This window comes from Brachycentrus maculatus, unplaced genomic scaffold, assembly GCF_059751285.1.
Source record: "Brachycentrus maculatus isolate JH-2025_06_01 unplaced genomic scaffold, ASM5975128v1 h1tg000065l, whole genome shotgun sequence".
NCBI lineage: Eukaryota > Metazoa > Arthropoda > Insecta > Trichoptera > Brachycentridae > Brachycentrus > Brachycentrus maculatus.
Genome location: NW_028280819.1, coordinates 479,566 through 497,973, shown reverse-complemented (window position 1 = coordinate 497,973; position 18,408 = coordinate 479,566). Strand labels below are relative to the sequence as shown.

General features: G+C 34.2%; 1 protein-coding gene across 1 annotated transcript; it reads right to left on the bottom strand.

Moving 5' to 3' along the window:
- Positions 1 to 1,835: 1,835 nt before the first annotated feature.
- Positions 1,836 to 8,876, bottom strand: Lsd-2 (Lipid storage droplet-2). Its single transcript, XM_088256653.1, has 5 exons — positions 8,669 to 8,876; positions 7,785 to 7,974; positions 4,472 to 4,713; positions 3,424 to 3,619; positions 1,836 to 2,529 (listed from the first exon to the last, which is right to left on the bottom strand). Exons 2-5 carry the CDS (start codon positions 7,957 to 7,959, stop codon positions 2,234 to 2,236), a joined length of 909 nt encoding a protein of 302 aa, XP_088112779.1. The 5' UTR covers positions 7,960 to 7,974; positions 8,669 to 8,876; the 3' UTR covers positions 1,836 to 2,233.
- Positions 8,877 to 18,408: the final 9,532 nt, after the last annotated feature.

Below are 18,408 nucleotides of genomic sequence, written 5' to 3'. Positions count from 1 at the left end.
AATTAAGTTATTTTATTTTATTTTGTGCTATTAGTAAGTTAAGTGAATGTTAATTTTCGTGTATTTTTTTTATAATTCGAGAAGCTGTGTAATATTGAATATCTTATAAGATTTTAGTGTTTCCATAAAAACAGCCTACACCAACGCCTGTTTTTTTGAGTCTAGATTTTAGGTATTAAAACTATGTTTTTTATAGTTTCATGAGTAAAGTGCATTTGAGACCAAAAATATACAAATTTATTGTTTGCTTGGATGCCTTCGAAAAATGTACATTTTTGGTGCTATATATTTTGTAAATTTTAACTCAAATAAAACTAACTTATGATATATTTTTTTCGCATGACAATAAGGACCTTTTTATTTTTTTATCCGCTTCTTTCCATGGGAGTGGTTAGGCAGTTTCAAACATTTGGAGGGTTCATACTTCTTGATACGCTCTGGGTACGGCCTTGTTATTCAGGGCATTTTTTTTATTTAGTTGCAAGGAAAAATAGTCTTAAGACGCTTTTGGCAGTTAACCGGTTAAAAGATTTTGTTTTTTGGAAAAGAAAAATTCGTATTTTATTTCAGTATTTAGGACTAAGAATCATAAAATATCTAGCACCTCGTATATAATGTTACCACTTTCTACATTTTATTTTTTATAGAAACCTTTTTATAAAAAATATCGGGGTTTGTTGTTTAATAAAATATTTATTTTATAATTAGTTGTAAACGCCTTGTATTACATCAAAATCCGCTGTGGCGTAAATTTAGGGTAAGCTTATAAGCCCAACATGTGTACAAAGTAAATTGACAAGCTTATTCATGTATGAGCCGGTTTAAAACGTTTACCACAAAAAAATATTCTTCTAACCCTTATCAGCATGCAACGGTGCATAGGTAGGCTTACCATACGTCCCGGTTTGACCAGGATTGTCTCGGTTTCAGACACGGGTCCCGAGTCCCGGCCGGTTTACATTTTGTCCCGGTTTGAGCGAGCACTGTCTATTTATCTATTCGGACAGTGCTTTTCTTACAGAGAATTATGGAAACAGTTTTGGTAGCGCTGAAAGTTTTTGCATGGTTTGGACTACATCATGTACTAAAATGGGAAGAAATAGAGAGATTTGCAGAAGCTTTAAACGAAATACACCAATCAGATGATTGACAGCAAATTAATACTGATAGTCTTTTTGACGAGCTGTCGCTCGAAAAAACTTTTTTGCGTGTAAAATTGAAGAATGTAGCTAAACAACGACCCAAACTGAAAATGTGGATAAATTGATCCAATTATTCAAACATTTTGACGAGCAACTCATTGATGCACCTAATCTCATTAAATTATACAATATATTTTGTGCCTACTTGGGACTTCAGCACCTTTGGAGGGTGCTTTCTCAATAATGAATCACGTTTGGTCGGATGACCGCGGCTGCATGCTGGAGTCTACTGTACGAGTGCTACTATACTGTAAATTACATTTTGGCATTACATGCAGTATATCTTATGCAAAAAAAAGACAATATTAAAAACAATTCACTCTAGCAAAAAGATCACTTGGCACGATAACTAATTTCTTAAATTTAAATAAACAACTTTTGGAATTCTATTCATTTGTTTTTTTCCTTATCTATCCCTCCTGTCTCCGTTTAGAGCTTTATCATTATGGTAAGCCTATGCATAGGGCACTGCATCGTATTGACACGGTGGTATCTTGATCGACACTTACAATATAAAAAAAAGATCCTTTTTCTATTGAAACATTCATTATATCTCGATCTCAGTGGAAGTGCAATTAGATAAATTGAATAAAAATGTTAGCAGTATTAAAGTTGAATGAAAAGAAAAGTGTATTTTTATATCAAACAAGTTTATTAAAAATATTTAAAAATCAGTACATAGTGTAGACCTATATATTAGTTTATCGCTTCCAACAGCTTTTTCCCTGCATTTTATATAATAGTATAAAAAGAAATCACAAAAATCAAAAAGAAAATCAATAAATTTGCAAGATAAATGCAAAAATACTTAAAAATCAAAAACAAATTGTGCAGTAACTGATATTCACAGTGCACAAAATAAAAACCGAAATTGTAGGTACATGTTCAATGCATATAGCTTCTTTTTTCTTCTTAAAAACGATAAAGACACATATAAATATTTTTTATGTGAGTACTTAATAAGGCACTTGGTATATATGTTTCGATAACAGTCTCATAAGGTTTCCATTGGTGAAAAAAATTCCAATCTTTTAAGATTTGTTTTCTGTGGTTCCTTCTTTAGTCTCTGTGGATTTGTCCTCAGTGACGGGATGAGCTTCTGTTCGCGCCGGCGCAGGGCTCTCCACTTTCTGGTTTATGTGCTGCAAGTACTGGGTGAGCTGCAACACGGCGATGAGGGATGCGACATACTCCTTGACGTCCTGCGGCTTGATGGACTTGATCTGGTTGGACACGTTGCGATACACGCGGCGCGCCGCCTTGTTGGACAGCCGGCCCACTGTCTGGACTGTGTGGAGGACTGGGTCTTCAGACATGGCAATCGGCGCTGGAAAAACAAAATTATTTTTTGAAAAAACAAGCCATTATAACATTTCACAAGACAATCAGTGCTATTCTTATTGCGATGGCCCAAAAAAAACCTTTTGTGATGTCATCAAGTGTGATGTCAAAACGTATCTTAATTCCAAGACTTATCACTGGTAAAATTGCATTTTATAATCTGTATACAATTCTGTTTGATTTACTCTGCAGTAAAAAAATGCAGAGTTTGCAGCACCTGATCCAAGTACATATTTCATTCTGGGTGAGAACTTTTATGCACTGGACTTAGTGGCATTGGTATCAACATTCTAAAACCATGCATATGGGTAACAATGAAATTTGTTTCTAAAATAGTAAAATGCTGAATTTTATAAAGAAAATTTAGCAAATCAATCAATGGTATTTATTATTAATACTTTAGATAATTAATACTTTAGATAATACATACCAAGATAATGTAGTTTAAGTTTAAAAAAAGGTTTGATGTGTTTGAATTGGCTGATCTTTGACTATACTGGTAAATTTGAATTTTGCTTATACATACCTAATAACCTTAAATCTATGTATGATATAGATTTTTTTTTTTAAAGTTGCATTCTGACGTATTTTTTTGTTTAATAATTCAATACTATTATCAGGTGAGCCTCAGTGGCTTGTGTTTGAAAATATTAATCAAGTTATGTTGGGTTCAAACCTAGAGACATTGACTCCGAGTCTGCAAACCTACCATGGGACCACATAGCACCAATATAGCACTCTAGTTCCTACCCACAAATTAGCACTGTATGTACAGTTTTAAAAAGCAACAACTTTTTGGTCCATTCAGGGTGTTATACTATACTTTGAAAGATCTCTGGTCAGTGCAAGTTCTGACAGTAAATATGGTTATGTTTCTTACCATCTCCGTAGTTCTCGTCTTCCTCAGTGGCCGGGAAGTAGTAGTCCAGGAGTCTCTCAGCGAGGGCGCTTGTGGAGTCTACTCCCGAGACGGCCATCTGGCCATACTGGGTCGCCAGGACTTCGTTGGCCTTGTTCCAAGAGAGTTCCTTCAAGGAAGAAGCCTTGTTCTCTCCATACGTTTTAGCTGCGCACACCTGTAAACGTTGAAAAACTCTTATATAAATACACACTACCTTACTATTTTTGTCTGCCTCCATGGTGTTGTACTCGTAGAAGTGCATTTGGCTACCACGCTGTATTAACTCTGACATTTGTTTTATGCCACCTTGAAAAGTAGGTGGGAGAAGGAAATTCTGCAGTTTTAAAATTAACAAACTAAACTACATTATAGATGTCTCGCTAGGGACATGTGTGGACATTTATAGGGCTTATGATCTGCCAAAGTGTACGTAAAAATTAGAACATTCCAGAAATATTGTCAATATTGAATCTACCCAAAATGTGAATGGATTACATCAGTTGGATACTTAATACACTTACTTAGGATGGGAAAGGTATTTCTACCTGTTTGGTCGATTGGTGCTTTAGGACGGCAAGGGTATTTTTATCTTCTGCACCGGCCTCATTTCAAAGTCAGAAAAGAAGTAATTTTTAATGTTTTTATATGAAAATTATGTACCAATCTCTTTGTTGAGGTCTAAACTATATGTATAAAATGATAAAATCCCGTTGCCAGCGGTCCGCAGGCGTAAAAAAACACCCGTCCGAAATATGTTTAAATATATTACCTTGTCCGCCTCCTTGGTGTAATGGTTAGCGCGCTAGGCTACCATGCTGGAGGTCCCGGGTTCGATTCCCAAGAGGGTCAAAATAAATATTAGTGATTTTTCAGTCTAATATTTATTTAATATGACCCTGGACTGGTACCTTAAGCGGAAGGCTGATCACCATTCCTTCGTGTAGTTAACGACCAAGATAACACTGCATCTATACGATGCAGTGCCCTATGCACCATCGGGGTGCGGATAAGGGTTAGAAGATATTACCTTATTGAAAGTGGGCTGCACGACACTGTTGACTGCAGTTTTGGCGGTCTCGTAGAGCTGCTGGGGCTCCTGCGTGATGATGGGCACGTTGACCTCGATGCTCTGCAAGCCCCTCACGAGCTGCTGGTCCACCATGTGGATGGGCTTGTCCAACTTCTGCACCAGGGGAGCGGCAGTGATGAGCGCATACTGGACCGTCGCCTCGGCCGTGGACAGCGCCCAGTTGAACAGGGAATTGGCTCCTAAAACCAACAACAATTTTGTATCCAACATTGCAACGAGACATATTTTTTGTTCGCCTCCGTGGTGTAATGGGTTTTCAATTTCAATTTCAATTTGAATTTCATTTTATTCAATAGTTAATATATACATTACAAACTAACATTTAAGGCGTATACATTAAAAAAACAAATTAAAAAGTAAGCAAGAAGACTCTTGTTAAATGTGTAGAAGAATCCCGCTTCGGAAGACTGCTCCGGATACATAGAACAGATCAATATCCAATGTGATATTGTTCAACATAGCGGTAGCTTTTCATACAGGCATAACCATTGGCAGGTTGGTCCTGTGTATAGGAATGTGTTTTAACTTGACAGGATTTTAAAATCTTCGTTATACGAATACTAATACATATTTTTTCCTGGTCTAGGTGCTCATATCGCAAGCATTTAATTTGCAGCCATGAAACAATTTTTCTATCGGGTTTTTCGCCATGTTTTTGGCAAGTGATTTGAGATCTCTGTATGCCTCCGTGGTGTAATGGTAAGCGTGTTTAGCTACCGTGCTGGAGGTCCTGGGTTCGATTCCCAGGGGGGTCAAATAATATAAGTGATTTTTTCACTCTAAAATTTATTCCATATTACCCTGGACTGGTACCTGAAGCGGAGGGCTGATCACCTTTCCTTCATGTGTTAACGATCAAGATAACACTGCGTTTGTATAATGGAGTGCCCTATGCACCATTGGGGTGCGGATAAGGGTTTGAAAGAAAGTAAAATTAATTATATATAATAAAATCTATAAAAAGTAAAAGTATTTGTTCCTGCGGCCCTCTTATCTATTTAGTTTTATTGATTGACCCAGGATCATATCCGGTTTGGACAGCCCTTGTCTAGATCTAGAGTCTAGACAAGGTAATATGAGATTCCATAACGGTAAAAGCAGGTCATACAATCCTACAAGATTATGTGTACACCGAGTCCCAACAACAAACTGGTCTGGTATAAATAGACTTAATAAAATCAGCAACATTGGTAAAGATATCAGTAATTATGTACTGAACGCAGATATAACATAATGTAATAAAATGGTATTACACAGTTGATATCATTTCCATTAGAGATACCCCTTGATAAAGATAAGATTTAATAATTTGTAGGAAAAAATGTAGAGGAATGCGTAGTTACTTCAATGCGTCATTTAATCATTGTTTAACAATATCTACTTGCCCAAAAGAAATGATTTTTTTTATTCAATTTGAATATGATATTAGGTTATTTGATAAGTTACCAAAATAAGAATTTTATCTTTATGATATTTGAAGTTATTTATTAAGTAAAGCTACCCTTATGCCTAAGCGGACAAAAGAATGTCCAGCTTTTGGTCTTTAAGATGATACTATAGGTTCTAGTTGAATACCTACTTAAATTAACAGAAGGGAAGCAAGATGAAAGCGGATTAATTTTAACACAGATTTATTTGGTTCTAGGAAATGACAGTCGAGAAATATTTAATGTAATCGCGTGAATCTAAGTGCGCTGCTGGAGGGGGGCGTGTTGATCGCTGAGCGGGCGGTAGCGGAATGTGTCGCTCCAGTGTTTGTTCGCACCGGGCTCGGCTTCGTTCTGCATTCCTCGGGTGCGTGTTCGATTATGTTCGTTTGTTGTGTGTTGCCACAATACACTCCTAGGGAGGGCCCTACCTCACATTCATGTCATACGATTTACAATTAGGATATCTTTCCATAAATATAATGTCCGCCTCCTTATTGCAATGGTCAGTATACTCGGTGACCGTACTGGAGATCCCGAGTTCGATTCTCAGGGGGGCTCAAATAAATATGCGTGATTTTTCACTCTAATATTTATTCAATATAACCCCGGACTGGTACCTGAAGCGCAGGGCTGATCCCCTTTCCTTCATGTGTTAACAATCAAGATAACACTGATTTTATATGATGCAGTGCCATATGCACAATGGTGCATAGGGCACTGCATCACACCACCCCATGGGTGCGGATAAGGGTTTGAAAAAAATTATTATCAAATCAATAAAGAAATAACGAAGATATAAAGGATTCAACCGTAGACATTTCGAATGATGCGATTACAAATTAATTGTGACGTCATCGGGTGTGAGGTAAATAATGAAGTGCCCAAAGCACTATTGTAATCATAATGTCACAACTATAGATGTATTTAGCGGGTATTTATCTACGTACTCCCGTCTGGATCGTTTCTACAGTTGTCGTTAAGGGAATTGGTCAATTAATGTGTGGCCAAAATCTAGACTGTGAAAGGGAATTTTACAACATAAGCCGAGAAGGGGTATTCTCAAGACTCAAACATAGAAAGAGCATTCCGCGTCATCACTAGACGGAACTTAGTTGACTGCCAAATCGACACAATTTACCAAAGGAAGAGAGGGGACTTCCTACATGGTTACTATGATTGCTCGCTGCAAGAGATGTATCAAATGAATTTAAATATCAATTTGCAGGTTCATCACAGAAAGTTCACACTTTGAATTCAACCCAAAGATAAACTTTTTATCTGACAGAGCAGTTTCAGACTGGTATAAATTCCCAAGCTTAGTTGTCCACTCAACTATAGTGAACCATTTTAAAGCTTCTATCAAAAATGAAGACTGCAGATAAAGTTTTGTGCAAAATATAGGCGCACTGGCTATCAAACTACAATCAAATATTAATTGAATTTGACGTTTATGTTGTGTTTTATTTTTAAATGTGGAAAATTTAAGAAATAGCTGCAGAAAATTTAACCGGCTCAATGCAACTACGCGGTGGAGCTGGTCGTAAGGTCAAGTGGTTGTAAAAAAAGTGAGTCGTTAAGTAAGTACTTATACAAAGTATACAGAAAAGTGTATGGTATACACAAATATTCTCATTGGATTCACTTCGGAAACTCTAGCTGGAATTTCTGAGACCTTAACCACGGGATCACAACCTGACTTGAACATTGACAAATATATCCTCAGTAAAAACATGTTGTTGCCAGACAATAAACATAACAGAGAAAAGGTAATAAGAGGTATTACTGTATTAAATTACTAAGCAATGTTGTGATTTCCTTACCTTTAACTTTTTCGTAGACCCCCGCACCCTGGTTCAACGCTGCTTCAATAACTGGGAGTTTCATCACTCGCTCAAGTGATTCCAAGTGAAGTGCAGATTGGGTCTCTGAAGCACCATTGTTTTGTGGAGCGGCAGGCACATTATTTTGTGCTGGTGGTACTGGACAAGACGCCATTTTAGTTTATGCCAACTGGAATCAGTGTTAAAAATAACCTATTAGAATTGAATTCAGATATAACAACCAGAATCTTACAATAATTTGATATTTTGACTCATAATGCATCATATAATGATTCATACACTGTGCTGACTGAAAAACATTAACTTTTTTATAGTTGTGGATATTACAATTTTAAACAGAAAGAAATGGTATAAATTAACAGTGTCTAATTTAGAAGTAACAAATATGTCAGTATTTTTTTTTTTAGATTTTGTTCTATTTTTGCGGACTTCTGGTGTTTTTAGCAAGTGAATAGGAATTGGTAGCCTCACAAAATTCTCTTATGATTTTTTTTTCGAAAGTGGTAGAACCTTAATTTGTTTGCAAACACAGCGAGCAGGTTCGTTAAAAAAACAGCAATATATTTATTCTAAGGATTAACCAAAATTATCGAATGCGAACGCATTTGATAATTTTGGTTAAACATTTAGAAAAAAATGGCTTAAATGCTGCTAATAATTACACGACCAACTGGCCAATATTTAATTTTTAATCCAATATCACCGAGTTATATTGATGCACAAAATGTTTCGCATGACCAGTGAAAAATAAACCGAAAATGAAGAAACAAAATTAACAATGGAAATGCGCGTTAATTAAAAGTTATTTACATAATATACGGAAATATGTATAAGGTTCGATTGGAATTTATAAATTGGCTTACTTGAATCACAGAATAATTATCACTTGTATATTTGCAACAAAACTAATTGACAAACTTTGACAGGTAATTATTACAACAATAAACTAATATGTTTTCACGACTGTACTTAAATGACTGTGCAAAAAATATTTTTTTAGATTTAAAAAATAATAATAGCTGCAGTTGAAACGAGGAACAGTATCAAACGAACGAGAAAAAAATGCAGACTGAATGAAAATTATCGAAACTACCAATATCACCGACTTATCAAATAAATATCACTGCGCTGCGCGTGGGATATGCGCAGACGGATCGTATGATTCATGTTTATAAAGTCACGTACAATCAGATGGCAAAAGCTTAGTAAAAACAATTGGAAGTTATCTGTATCCTTGTCACTCTTGTATATCTGAAACAAGAATGATAGTGATAGGTTGACTTTCCTAAAAAAGAAATGCAACATATTTTGTAGCGCGCTATCTTTCTCTTACAGTTGAATTTGTTTCTATTAAACTTTCAATCTGTAGATTCTTACGCTACCTACTCACTTGTTTCAAAATCAAATATTATTGCACAATTAATTGTTTATCTAACTACACGCGATGTTGAGTATTAAATATAATATTTTAATGAACTGTCAATTAACTTTTTGATTTAAGACGTGAGTTATATTTTCAGAATAATAAAAATAAATAAGCTCTTCGACATTTTTTCGATGCATTTTTACTGGAAAAACAACAAAAATAAAAAAAAATTAAACCGATCAAATATTTGACAATATAAAAATTACAAATAAACGCGAGTGTTCAAATATACCTACCATTCCTTCTCATTTTCATTCCCATATAGTAGTAATGTCCTTCACCCTGAGCTCCTTCACTCACGCAAATATATCGCACTCTTCTGGGGCGCAGGACGATCACATTGCCTTATTATAATTAATGATCAAGTTAACATAGCGTCGATCAGATGTGGTGCCCTATACACCATCTGGGTGCGAACGGGGGCCAAATAACATGATCAATCAGCGTCATCCTTAAATAAAGTGACAACCGGTGCAAGAGCATTTACGAGACCGAAAAAAAGTTCATCGAACTCATAATATCTTTTCAATAATCTCTGTTTTTAGAATTTTTGTGCTGGAAACTTCTATCAGTAAAATGTAAATAAAGGCTATTATAGTATGTCGTAGTGAAAAAATATAACGCGAGAATTTCCTTAGAAATAATTTAATATTTCCGGAAATGTATTCAAAATAGGTGGGTGTATTTTTAGAAGATATGCTCTTCGAGAATGTTCAGAACGGTGCCTATTCTCGAAAGAAAACTTCTATTGAATATATTTAAGTTGTTCATAATATCATAAAGCAATGTTGTTCACATTATCATAAATTTACAGTACATGTTCACAATAATGTATAAGTATATATAAAAAATGTAAAGGTAACTTATGATGATATTTGGTTATTTTAAAATTACACGTTAATATGGTAAATACCACTAATTATAATGTATCGTGACGTGTGTTTCGATGCAATCGAGATTATCAAATATTGATGATAAGGATGTTAGTGCATCGAAACAATTATTGTCAAAATAGAGTATATTAATTAGAAGTATTTATGAAATAAAGGTGTAATTTAATCTAAATGCATACCTAGACGCATACCATAAAAAGACGAATAAAAAATTAATGATATACTAAATTTTGTAAAATAAATTACAATTTATATCACGGGGAGACAGTAGAATGAAACCGGTTTTTAACGATATGATTGGATATGTTGTGGTTTTTAAAATACATAAAGGTTTCTAAATTTTAAAAAATTATTTCATGTGATTTTTACATACGTTATCAACGTTTTCGAACAAACTTGTATAAGTCTAATCTATGACCTAAGGTCGCCAAGAGATCAAATAAATTATAAATATCAATGAATAAACTTGTAATAACAGTCAGTATTTCGGTATCCTGATATATTTCAGAAAAAAATGTAATAAAAGGTTCATTTTGCAGAAATAATAGTACGTCATTTACTCATTCATAATGTCAATTAATTTCATCGTATTAATAATTATTTATTATGTTAAAATCGATGTCTCATGCGTGCAGTTGAAAGGATTAAAGTTCGAATCCAGCTCGCGACAATCATAACGTATGATTATTGAAGTTGGAACATGATAAAAAAAATCAATCATTTAGTGTTTAACACTATCAGTATCGTGATGGACTTTAGAACCGAATTGTTGATAACAAACTTGGGTGATACTGATAACTAATTCGTTTTTCTCAGAATACATTATGTGTGTTATATTTTAAATAATTGCATTGTTTTTTTTTAAATAGGTACACATATGTTTGCCTGCCTTAATAATGCGTATTATGTATTATATTTTGATCATTACTTTTATCACCATTTGACTGATGGTCTTATACTCGCAATCACGTTTGACTTTTGTAATGAAAAGTACCGTAAAGTGGGTATACATTGCACCAAAATACTGCATTTTTTCAAAAAATTGTCTATTCAGATCAGGTTTTTTACTTTTTCTGAGGTTTCAACTATTGCAATGTAATAACACATATACCTGTAACATGTCTGATACGTAATTAAATTTTTATCTATTTTGCCTGTATTTTTTTTTATATTTATATTTTGGTGCAAAGTATTCCGGGGTAAAGTACAACTTTGCACCATGATATTTTCTCTACACTTTTCGTACTAGAATCCAAATTTATGCAAAGTAAAGGCTATCCTACAAGTTTTGTTGCACCTTATGAAGGGTTTTGGCTCACAGTTCACTAAATGCAGATTATAATATTGTATTATTATGGAAAAATAAGACACTTGAAAGAATTTTTTTTTTTAAATATTGAAAAATCTAACAAAAATGTTTTTTTTTTCAATACTGAAGGTTTAAAATTTTATAAAATAAAAGGTGGATATTAAAACATATCGTACTATATAGGTAAAAGGAATTAAAATTAAATTAGGTCTAAATATGGTCAAGTTCCGGGACGGTAAAGAAACCTCTTTTGGATTGCATTTTCGGTTCTTTTATGGAACCCCCTACATCCTTCCAAGAATATTGAAGAAAGTCATCCTTCATGGGCCACTTCCACGATTTGAGACTCTCCTGCATGGATTTAACAGCTCTGTCATTCTTTATTTCCAAAATCTGTCCCGGAAAATTTTCTCCTTTATAATGAAATACGACATATTCTCCCACCTTCTTTTTTACTGGTCCTAATGAAACGGAAGAACAAATACGATAACTGGTTTCAGTCATCGTTTTTGTTCTTCTCCCTCTTCCTCAAAGCTTCCGTGTGAACTATAATCAGTTAATGCTAGATATGCTGGAAGTTTCGATGCGGAAGGTGGGATCATTGATGTAGTTGGTTCAGGTAGCATTTGTGTCTCGTCAACGTTCATTTCGACATTTGGATCGTGAGCAATGCTCTTACCTGGTTCTATCGGTATCGTTTTCCTGCGTTTTAAGACTGAATTCTTTGGGTTGAATCTGTTTTCTTCCAAAAACTGTTGAAAACTCTGGCGCACGTCATCGTCATACGCTTTTAATGGCAACCGATTAAGCAACTGACTAGTTTTAGCAACAGCCAAGGTTTTATGTCTTTGCAAAAATGATCTTATCCATTCAGATCCTGGTACGTTGTTCTTTAATATTCGTACTCTTCTGCCAAATCTATCCAAATAGGCTATTAGAATGTAGCGAATGTTAAAAACACTCACTGGGAAACCGTACTCACTCATGTCTACTATGCAGTTTACGAAGGATTGCTCTTCGCCCTTGTCACATATCGGAGGTTTTCCCACAGGTTTTGTGTGCTGACCTTTGAGCTTATAGTTAATCGTCCTTCTGGGGATTTAAAAATTTCTTCAGCCTTTCTTTGACTGATTGTACCATTTCGAATGGCCTCCAAACACTGCTCCACTCTCTTCGGTGTAAAATCGCAGTATCGTCTGGCATAAGGCCGCTGTTTGTGTGTTCTTGACATTTTTGAAAAAAATATACCATCAGGAATTAAGTAAGTACACAAAACCTATAGATATTTAGCAAACATGTCAAGTTGTATTAGCCGTTTTAAGACTTTTCATCAAATTAATTAACTATGGCCTTTTGTGGATACTTTGCACTTGGTGCAATGTTACCCCAAATGTGGTCAATACAAGTCAGTTCTTAAAAAAGTATTATTTTTACATAAACTTTACAACGTAACTAAAAAATACAGCATTTGAGAAAAGCAGGGCCTATCTACCTACGATTTAGAGACCACTCACTTGTTGTAACTTGTTTCAGTATACTGATTCCACTGGATTTTTTCGGACACAATTTTCAGACAGAAAACTTTCTTTACGTTCGGACAGGAAAAACGCATTGAAGCAATAGCGACCGACTGTTACTTCTGTAAACTAAAAAGTAGATTGAAGTGCCATCTGTCAGAAACAATAGAAAGTAGAATGAAAAATGACATGTATCAGAGATGACCAGCACTACAATTTCTTTACAGAAGGTGGTGCAAAGTATCACCCATGGTGCAAAGTATACCCACTTTACGGTACATAAAAAACTGATCAAGTCTATCCCCCACCCCCTCTATCCCAACTTCCAGATAAAATCATCATATTGTCTATTAAATTATCAATCGAAATAGGCGCAGCCGACTGAATTAATCATAACGAAATTATCAATTAAAATTTACACTTATACCTACCTGAGCAATATTATTAAATATGTATGATCTGTCTGTGGTGTATTTGCATTTCTATTCGTCGATGTCACATCACGCCTGACTAGACCATTATTTCCAAATGCAAAGTCACGGCTTGTTACATCGTAAATAATTACGCGTTAATTATTATTATCTGTGTGATATTTACCCTTTTTTATTCCTGACCATTTTTTACATATAAAGAATCTTTGAAAAATGGAAGGAACGTTGACAGGCATCACACAAAACAGTAAAAATGACAGCTACATCTACATCTGTTATAGAATTACCGGAGAAGATTACGTTTGAAAAAATATTTATGTTAAAAATTAGTTGTTAAATGTGATTCAAGAATATAAACAAGAATCCCTTGAAAAAAATCGCCCAATAAAATAAAATAAGAAAGCGCCGGATTCAAATGTATTTTACCCAAGAGATTTTTCTTGTATGACTACGGGTATGTAACCCCGGATGCCTCCGGTATTGTTTATATTCTCCGTTTACTGCCTACTATTCGTTGTCCATATCCTTTCCCACATATTAGTAATGTCCCTAATGTTCAATTATGTAATCTGTATCAAATATGGGTCCCTTGCGTTTATATGATTCACGATCAAGATAATAACGCGTAACTATGTGAAATAAAAGGTCTAGCTACTAATCATAACGATTATACCTAAAAAATTATTTTTTATCTAAGTTTTATTTGGTAAATACCAAAATCTATTGTGACACGTGTTTCGATGCATTCTGCATCATTTTCACCAACACCGTAAAATGATGCGGAATGCATCGAAACACGTGTCACAATAGATTTGAAGAAACAATGGTATTTACCAAGTAAAAATTAAATTAAAAAAGGTATATATTACCGCAAAGTGACTGCCGAATCAATTAATGACATTAAAGTATTATTAACAAAAAATGGGTAAGTATATTTGTTTTTAAAAATGGGTATATTAAGTTTGCAGTATAGAATTACATTCTATACTGCAAACTTTCGGAAAAGCATTTGAAACCTTCGGACAATGAATCACACTTTGTGTCTTAAGTTTATTCTTAATTATGCATTTTAATGGAATTGGCGCCTAATATTTTATTTAGCAATATTCGTTTTGGATCAATTATAATGGCAAACGAAAATTTTTTAAAGGCTTCAAAAATGGGCGCCTATTTATGGCTGGTTTGAATTGCATATTTTAAAAATATGGATTATGCTTTCAGTATTAGATTTAACTTTTGAAAGCGTCGTTCATTTTTTTATATTGAGCTTAGAGATATAACGACTCATAAATTATTATCAACCAATATTTTTAGCAATTTTATGCGAAATCGGATTTCGAAAAGTATTTGTTTATGATAATTCAGCTATTTGTGTGGGAGCCTCTTCATTTCTGTTATTGTGTTGTCATCGTCGTGTAGATACATATTTATTTTAAAACCACATCATGGTCCAAACTACACACAATTTCCCACAGCGATTCGGAGAATACCTACACATTCTTTCCACAATATTGCTGATAATTACGTCATTTCGTGTAAAATGAGATTGGACTTTGAGACGGAGTTCCTTCTTCGTCATAGTTTAGAGCATGAAATCATTGTACCACAAAATACATGTCAATACATCTATATCTTATAATACTTATTGTAGTAGGTAGACTTGATGATTGTATTACTGCATGGTACGATTAGCAAAGATAATAATGGATGATGCATGGACAATGCATCAATAGTTACTGTACATATCGTGTTATTTCAACACCGTTACAATAATCAATGAGTTTACTGGCGGAATGTTATGCCGATTATTTAAAAGAAATTTTCGTAAATAATATCAAGGAACGGTAATATTATCCATATCAAATTCTCTAATAAATTTATATATAATCTCGTTACAAGATTTACCGTGTCAGAAAAATTCATACAAAAAAGAATATGTAAGAAACTGAAAAGAATATTGGATCGATTCTTACCCTCAGTACTCGTCATATAGTAAAATCGTCATATTCTCTAGTAAAGTACCCATGTGCCAAAACCTAAATCCAACGCAACCCCATTCGTCATGTTTAACGACGTTTTCAAAGACATTCGACAAAACAATTCAAAGTATCTACCTACCTAATATTTAATCTTAGCATCTACCTCTACAATATTGTTGAAGAATTCATTGATATATATTTATTCATCTTATTATTTAATCTATCAAAAAGTAAGGTTTTAACGTAAACAATACAACACTTATTTTTGTTATGATAATTTATTTAATATTATTAATCTACCTTTTTTCGATTCATGATCAATTAAGATGGACAAAATTGATACGACATCATAAGGGACATAACGACGTTTGACATAAGGCGTTACGTTTATTTAGAGTCGCTAGGCTTTGTATACGTTAAAATAAATCATTTAAATATAATTTTGAAAATTCCACGCTCCGTAAAACAATAGCGTGTTATCTTCGAATAAGGTCGCCATTCGTCCTGATGTGGTCAATAACGATGACATGTCCTTGTTATTGACAGCGATGCCCCGACGACCCAAAAAACACCCGAGATTTGAACTAAATACGATGAATTGAAGTATCATGTAATTTATTTAGTTAAATATTAGCTATTAACCAGGTGGTAGAGATATAAATGCATGATCTTTGTGATAGAAAACGACTCCAATAAATATTACGACGTGATTAAATTTTATTCATTAAAACAATGTAAAAAAAAGAAATAATATAAAATACAAAAAAAACTCTAAAGTTCTTACTGTTATCGTTTTTTTCTTCATTGCAAAATCTCATTGTTCAAAAAAAATATGAATTCACATTATCTTAAATATGAAATAAATTATACATAGTATTATAATACGAACACGATTCCGATTAGAATCTTGTTACTTGGCTAATAAGGAATATCTGGATGGTATGCGTTTTTACGATAATTTTTTTAAATTTATTGGCAAAGCACCCAATTTTGGGTGATACCTGATTTTTCCGATAAATGTAAGTAGGCATTTGGTGTTACGTCATTAAGAATAATGTATGGAGGCCCAAAATCTATCATTACAGCATAAAATAACACACTTGTTAATTTGATAAACATTTTCTTAGAAGCCGGAAATGTCAAGAGTGTAAAATAAAAAAGGTCAATGCCATCTAGCGATTGTTTGAAATATATCTATGAAAAATGTTTTTAGTATTGTTCAAAAGATGCCGCTCATTTTCGCATCAAACTTTCATGGTGGGAAATGACCCGATGTGTTTACATACGAGAAATAAAACTTCTACTACGACCAACAGCAACTGGGTTTCGATGTTACCGACATCGCCAGACTGGTTGTTGACACAGACCAGTCTAACAATATTACTTACTTGCCTTCTTCTCGTGTCTAGTTTTGAACAAAGGCCACCCTTTTGGACTTCCACAGTTCTCTGCAAAGATGATATACTGGTTCTCTGTTAGACGTGACTCTTTTCCAATACAGGCCCGCCACTTTACTAATGTCATAGGACCATCTTGTTTGGGCCTACCCACGCTTCTACGTCCTATTCTAGGCCTCCAGTCAAGGACCTTTTTCATCCTTCTATCTTCAGATGCGTACTAAAGTGGAACTGGGCAGGTCATGTGGCACGTATGTCTGAAGATAGATGGACCAAAAAGGCTGACAATATTGGTAATCATGTAACCTGGTCAAATGAATTAGCAGAAAAAGCTATTTAGTTAATATTTTATTTTTTACAACATGTAAAATGTGGTTCCACCAAGAAATATTAGAGTATATAGTAAATATATTGTTTATTTTTGTCATACCCATATTTAGAACCATGTGTTGATGTGATATCTTGTGCCGAGTACACATTTTACAATGCTAGTTAAAAAATTATTTGTTAGTTACTTGCCATGGAGCCATGCAATCATGGAAGCACGGCTGTCCAAATTCAAAACATAGTAAGGGACATTTTTTGTAGTACGTTTTTTTTGCCTTTTTGGACTAAGTAGATGCTACTTAGTCCAAAAATGCAAAAAAAAACGTACTACAAAAAAATGTCCTTCACTGTGTTTTAAGTTTGGACAGCCATATGCAGTAGCCATGTGACATAATATTTATAATAAATCAGTTAAAAGACTCCGGTCTAACTGAGAAAAACTTTTATTTTTAGAAATCAAACTCTTCTTCAAGAGTGATACATTCATTTCAATACTCTCCTAACTTTTCAATGCCTTTTTTGTATAACAATTTATCTTCGCTCTCAAAATAGGTCTCAGCTTCGGCGATCACTTCTTCATTTAAGTCAAATTTCTTTCCCTGGAGCAAATTTTTTGTCAGCAAAGAGCCAGTACGGTTGTCCAAATTTAAAACACAGTAAGGGACATTTTTTTTGTAGTAGTTTTTTTTTGCATTTATGGACTAAGTAGACTCTACTTAGTCCAAAAATGCAAAAAAAACCTACTACAAAAAAATGTCCCTTACTGTGTTTTAAATTTGGACAGCCGAGTAGTCGCTGAAGGCCAGATCTGGAGTATGGTGGGTGAGGAAGCAAACCATAATTTTCACCGACTTGTGACACAGGGCATTATCTTGGTGAAACAGCATTTTTCTTCTGCATGTGCAGCATTCCAAAAAATTGATTCTACACTCAATTGATCCAATAATGCCACACAATAATTGCTATTGATAGTTTAACGTTCTCAAGATAGTAGATGAACAAAATACGGATGCCATAAACCTTGCCAGCTGACTTTCGAGTTTTGGGTCATTTTGGACGATTTTCAGGGGCACTATTCACTATCTTTTTGATTCAGGAGTGTAGTGGTGGATCCATATCCATTGTCACACCGACACAAAAAAAATCGTTTTTATTGTATTAAGATGTTATAAATTGCAATGATCAAGTTACCACTGCGTTAGCTTGATGTGGTGCCATACATTCCATTGAGCGCGGGGCCGGATTTTATTATTATACCTATTTCAAATTATAGTTCATGTTTTTTTACGTAAAAAAATAATGTACTACAATTTTTTGTAAGGAA

Bases quoted from the DNA above. Each gene is read 5' to 3' on its own strand.
- Lsd-2 (XM_088256653.1), bottom strand. From the start codon at position 7,959: ATGGCGTCTTGTCCAGTACCACCAGCACAAAATAATGTGCCTGCCGCT. The intron at 4,714-7,784 runs GTAAGGAAATCA...TGTTGGTTTTAG, and splicing joins GGTCTACGAAAAAGTTAAAG to GAGCCAATTCCCTGTTCAAC. The intron at 3,620-4,471 runs GTAATATCTTCT...CAACGTTTACAG, and splicing joins TGCAGCCCACTTTCAATAAG to GTGTGCGCAGCTAAAACGTA.